General features: G+C 47.8%; 1 protein-coding gene across 7 annotated transcripts in view; it reads right to left on the bottom strand.

Moving 5' to 3' along the window:
• Nucleotides 1-115: 115 nt before the first annotated feature.
• The window catches only part of LOC113215521 (uncharacterized), a 36,776-nt gene continuing 31,040 nt past the window's right edge, over nucleotides 116-5,851 (bottom strand). For 6 of the 7 annotated variants that reach the window (XM_052271967.1, XM_052271970.1, XM_052271971.1 and 3 more), the window contains exons 5-6: nucleotides 4,309-4,492; nucleotides 116-909 (exon numbers count right to left, since the gene is read on the bottom strand). In XM_052271967.1, the coding sequence (XP_052127927.1) occupies nucleotides 547-909; nucleotides 4,309-4,492 (547 nt within the window). In that variant the 3' untranslated portion in view covers nucleotides 116-546. The remainder of the gene's footprint in view (nucleotides 910-4,308; nucleotides 4,493-5,851) is intronic. The other variant, XM_052271973.1, reaches the window with a different exon arrangement.

Raw genomic sequence — 5,851 nt, 5'->3', positions numbered from 1 at the left:
ACTCAAAATATACAGAAACTGTATAAAAATTGGTTTTACCTATACAGATTGGTACTATGGATGTTATCTGCTAGTTCAACTATAGGTATTCTGGATATGAAATGGTGTGAAAAGATTAAATTTAAACTCTCTATTATCATCTAGTCAGAATTACAGTTTGTGTACTAGTTTCAATGCAGATGCAAATACAACTTTCAGGACAACTTCATACTTATGTCGGAAACTCGATAAAAATTGGTCTTAAAACTGTCTGAAAAGTACAGTGCGAAACTGGTGTGGAAAACTACAGAAAAAGTAGCATAATAAAATATCTGGAAACTCAATTGCCAAACTAATGTAATTACTGTACTCATTTCCCTTTTTTCTCTCCTCTGCAACTGCAGTTTTAAGACTGCAGTTTGAACGCTACAGTCCAAACTACAGTCTAACTAAAGATCCTTCCACCTGGGTGAATACGTACTTGCAACACTGGCGAGCGGGTCAGGCAGAGGGGACGGAAAGGTGTAGCGCCGGGCCACGTCACTCGGACTCAGCCGGCGCTCCTCCTCACAAGCCTGTCCCTTCTTTCTGTCCTTGGTCACCGCTGGTCGCGCCGGACGCCAGGCCACCGTTGCCGCCGTCCGCCGGGGGGCTCGGCGCGGCGCTGCCGACCTGCTGCACGCACTCGCAGGCGCACCTCAGCGAGCCCAGGGAGCACTGGTCCCAGCACGCCCATTCCCGCCCTTTGCAGCCCGCCTCGCACGCCTCCCGCTCCTCGTAGCAGCCCCTGTCCGCGCAGCACTTCATCCACAGCTCGTGGTCCATGCCACCGCGCGGCTGGCCGCCGCAGCCGCACTGGCAGTTCCACCAGCACATCGCCCTGCAGCCCGCATCGTCCCCGCCACACTCGCCGCAGGTGACCGTGGCGCACTGCAACATGGGGTTGTGTCAGTCGGGGAAGGGGACGGTGTCGGCCCGCCTCACACTTTGCCCACCACGAGGGGTAAAGCAACTTCCTGATTTGGTCTAAATACCCAATTCAACAAATTCAAGCCAACTCAAACCAATAGAAGCCAATTTAGACATTAGTTGAAGACAACTTACACACTAGTTGAAGCCAATTCAAACGAAAAGTCAACTCAATGGCAATTCAGGCCAATAGACCATTCCACCGAATGGGGAAGAAGAAAGAAAAGAATCAAAAAGTACCGGAAACAGTATCAAAAACCAGTATGTAGAACATTTTTGTACACCTCTGTGGCACACCAACAAGTCCAGAATAATTATTTTGGTCAAGAAAACTAGAAAAAGTGAACGGTTTGATCTGTTTATCAATACTGTTTCCGGTACTTTTTGATTCCTTTCTTTCTTCTTCCACAGTCGGTGGAATAGGGTACCCCACTCCGGGCGCGCGGCGGCTGAAGAAGAAGGCAAGAAGCCCAAAACTGAGGAGTGGGGGCCCGCCGCGCCGCCGCTACGCGCTCCTCCACTCCCTGCTTTTGTGCTTCTTGCCTTCTTCTTCAGCTGCCGCGCGCCCGGAGTGGGGTACCCTATGGTCTATTCATGCGTATCAAGATCCAGTCCAATTCAAATCCAATTCACGACATTTGTACACCTAAAGGATGGCCTCCAATGGAATATCACTACCCATCAACCCATTATCCCAGGGTGATTCCCAGCACAGGATGTCAGTTTGTGTCTTTTCCTACTAGAAAATGCCTTTTGGTACCTATGTGTAATGAGTGCCCGTTTTTCTCCTACTTACTAAACGTGGCACGGACTACAATATCTAAACGCGTATAGGAATGTACTAGCTCTAGCAGAAGGCTCAGTGGGTCAGAGACGTGTCCTCCCAGGAAGTTCCGTCACTGTCCTATTGCCATTAACCAAGACTTTATGTCGCTTTTAATTGAAATGCACCATATAGCTTATTGGCTGAGCGATTAGCGAAGCCTATTACACCAGTGATGATCAAAAAGTTTCGCGTCTGTCTGTGTCTGTCTGTCTGTGCGCACGATAACTCGAGAACAAATTGAGCTAGTGACCTGGGATTTTCAGGGTCGTTTTGTGTCATAAAATGACAAATCGAGTTCGAAGAAGGGCATTCTAGCTCGAAAATTGTATTTTAAAAAATCAAAAACCACAGGTCCCACTAATAATGTTTTAATAAAATATTTTTTTTAACAGTTTCCCAAGGGGTAACTCATCAATGTAGAGCCCTTTGGGCGAAAATTTTGTCCGTTGGGCTCTATCTTTAACCATTTAGGCGCCACAGGAAGTCTTTTTGCGAAAGTAGGCGAAAAAATGTTCAACCCTGCATGCTGAGTCGAAGTGACGGGAAGTTGACGGGCCGGAGGCCCGTATCTTTGGGTACATTTCAGCGCTTCCCGACTCGGGTGTCAGCGCCGCAGGCCTAGGTAGATGTATGCCAGGCGCGTCGCAGCGTAACAGTGTTTCGTGAGATATCGCGAAGCCTGTTACGCGAGACGTGGTCTGGCGTACATATAGCTAGTCATAAGAATGAATTGGGCTACAATTTAGCGTATGCAGATGCAGTGCACTCCTCCGGGAACCCGGTCTTCTTGGCCTCGAAGTGGACAGTTTCACCTCATCGTAGCGTGCACGATTTGGACCGAATTCACTGTGTCACCTAATACATTGACTGGTATTTGGACAGATAACCTGATAAGTTTCTGGGAATACTGTATGGGCTATTATAATCGATTATTGACTGTAGCAGTCGATTATTGACTCTGGGAAATAATATGCAGGTTGTAGGAACATTGGTTCCCAGAGTCAATAATCCACTGCTACAGTCAATAATCGATTACAATAGCTCATAGAGTATTTCCAGAAACTTATCATGTTATCTATCCAAATACCAGTCAATGTATTAGCTGGCACAGCGAATCTTTTTTTTTTTTTTTTTCGTAAACGGATGGACCGTCGACAATGACAAAAATGGTCACTTACTCTTACGAGACGCGGCTGACGAGAGCGTTTTTCGACATTTTTGTTCTAAGATACCGAATATGTGCGAAATGTGTTCAAATTTTGATCCCCCTTTTTCGAAAACTTTTGACATTTTTCGCATTTTTTAAAAAATAATAAGAATTAAAAATTTTAAAATCGCTCTCGTCATGCGATAGACGCATCTTCCAAGAGTAAACTAGGTAGATGTACGCCAGACCACGTCTCGCGTAACAGGCTTCGCGATATATCACGAAACACTGTTACGCTGCGACGCGCCTGGCATACATCTACCTAGGCCTGCGGCGCTGACACCCAAGTCGGGCCCCAAAAGTCACAAATTTTGTTCCTCAGTGTTTTATTTTAACGAGTTGCCCCACCGGAGACCATCAAATATCTGAGAAGAAACATAAAAATCTTTTGCGGTCATTTTCGTGTAGAAAACTCCCTCTGGTGCCTGAACGGTTGAAGATAGAGCCAAATAGACGAAATTTTTGCCCGAAGGGCTCTACTTTGATGAGTTACCCCTAAGGAAAGAGTAAGAAAATATTTTAAATCAACTCCATTTTAGGGACCTGAGGTTTTCGAATTTTTAAAAATCTAATTTTCGAGCTAGAATGCTCTTCTTCGAACTCGATCTGTCTTTTAATGACACAAAACGACCCTGAAAATCCCAGGTCGCTAGCTCAATTCGTTCTCGAGTTATCGTGCGCACAGACAGACAGACAGACAGACACACAGACACACAGACAGACGCGAAACTTTTTGATCATCACTGGAGTAATAGGCTTCGCTATCGCTCAGCCAATAACATTTTTTGTCGTTGTCGCAAGTCCATCAGTTCGGTTCAAATCGTGCACGCTACGACAAGGTGCTGCCGTCTACTTTCGAGGCCAAGATCACTGGGTTCCCGGAGACGTTCCCTGTATTTGCAGGCGCCACATTGTAGCCCAATTTATTCCCAATAAAAGGGTCTTTCTTTTATATTGCTGCGATTCGTTGTTTTTTTAAACATATAAACCATTGTATTTCACAGGTCTGCTACCTTAACAATCAATCGCCAGCTGCCAAGCTAGAATTAGGGAAGAGCAATGGGGCTTCTAAAGTTGAAAAAACAGTAGGTTATGCAAATGCATGTAAATTTCGTTTTCTGGCACCAACCGTAGCAAATTCTGCGAGGAACCGTTCTGTACCTTAGAAACTTTCGCTGTCCGATATCTTCAACAGCCTAGATTGCATTTACCAAACAAGGCTGTGCTGGTGAATGCAAAATCTATGATGGATGGGTTTGGTAGGTTGTGTTCCATTGGAGGTCGAACTTAATACGGGAGTTTTGTACCCCTCAGCCCACACACTCACCTGTCGTTCCCTTTTACAATTCCCCCACCTCGTCAGCTCCTCGGTGGCCGAGCGGCGCCGGCGGCCGCTGGTCCCTCTGGTCAGCAGGGAGGCGTTGAGGAGGCGGCCGAGCGCACCATCCACCAGGGCGCTCGGCGAAGTGTCGTCGCCACGGCTGGTTGGGGTGGCGGCGATGCTGGGGCTGCTGCATTAGGTAAAAAAAACGGTGAGACGTAACACTTTTTAGCCCGCCCTTCTGCTTTGAAAAAGCTATCCAGCGGGCTTATGCAAACGACCCCGTGTGTGTCTGTGTGTCTGTCTGTTCCACTAGAAGGAGATGTGCTAGAGACTTGAAATTTTCAGGGTATCTTAAGGTCCACTCCTAGAGAACGAAACGCCTACGGCGAATCCTGGCAACCACCCCGAAAGGGAGTGACTGGGGGTATCCAAGGTTCAAAAATTCTCCCAAAAAGTTTTTATTTATGAATCCCTCGAGCCCTTAGAGCGAAAATTTCGTCAGTTTGGCTTCATCTCTAACCGTTTAGGCGCTAGATGGCCTTTTCTGACGAAGTTGCCAGCTTCGCTTCGCTGGGCCGGCAACTCCGTTCGGCAGGGGCCGGGCCTGCTTGGCCTGCCGGCGGCGATGATCGGGCCTGCGGCCCCTGGAAAGGCAAGACTTAGAATAGTACTTTTGTTTTCCCAGTGTTGACAGACAACAAAAACAGAGGTGTCAACGAATGGAGTTACTGCCTCTGAGTGTTTAATAATTACATGCCATTGGTGATACCTCCCTGCGAGGAAAGGCTTGGCCGAGCCACCGCTGCAGGAAAACGCTTGGTCAGCGGGAGGCTGCTAAGAAAGACTCAGATAGGAAAGGTCCAGCAACTGAGTCTTTCTTAAGGGACCGTACATATACCACGTGGACAAAAACGGGGGGAGGGGGGGGGGTTCGCAAAAATTCCACGATTTTCCACAGGGGGGGAGGGGGGGGGGGTTAAGGTACTGTCCACGTGGAAGAAATTTCCTAGAAATTTACAGTAAAAATTATAAAACACAGTTATTTTGTTTGGTTTAAAAGCTGCATTTTAACAGCCTACGCTGCTATGACGAATTTAAGTTAAAACTTTGCAGTATTTTGAATGCATTTGCTCGAAATTTGCCATGTAGCTAGGCAAAATAGCGTAAAGAATCGATTTTCGATTTTCCACGTGGACAGGGGGTAGGGGGGGGGGGAGGCAAATGTCCACGTTTGTCCACAGGGGGGGAGGGGGGAGTCAAAAAGTGGCCAAAAAGTGTCCACGTGGTATATGTATGGTCCCTTAGCAGCCTCCCGCCGACCAAGCCGTTTCCTGCAGCGGTCGCTCGCCCAAGCCTTTTCCACAATAAGGTATCGGTATCGTTGGGCGGTTTTGGTGCTCCTGGAAGGCTATAACATGTTTTCTTCAACACGTTTAACAAGCAGGCCCGCCCTTCCGCCAAACGAAGTTGCCAGCTCCGCTTCGCTCCGCCGACAACTCCGTTCGGCAGGGGCCGGGCCTGCTTGGCCTACCGGCGGCGATGGCTC

This window comes from Frankliniella occidentalis, unplaced genomic scaffold (assembly GCF_000697945.3).
Source record: "Frankliniella occidentalis isolate FOCC.00 unplaced genomic scaffold, Focc_3.1 Scaffold181, whole genome shotgun sequence".
Lineage (NCBI taxonomy): Eukaryota > Metazoa > Arthropoda > Insecta > Thysanoptera > Thripidae > Frankliniella > Frankliniella occidentalis.
The sequence above is the reverse complement of the archived record's forward strand: the minus strand, read 5'-3'. Positions and strand labels throughout refer to the sequence as shown.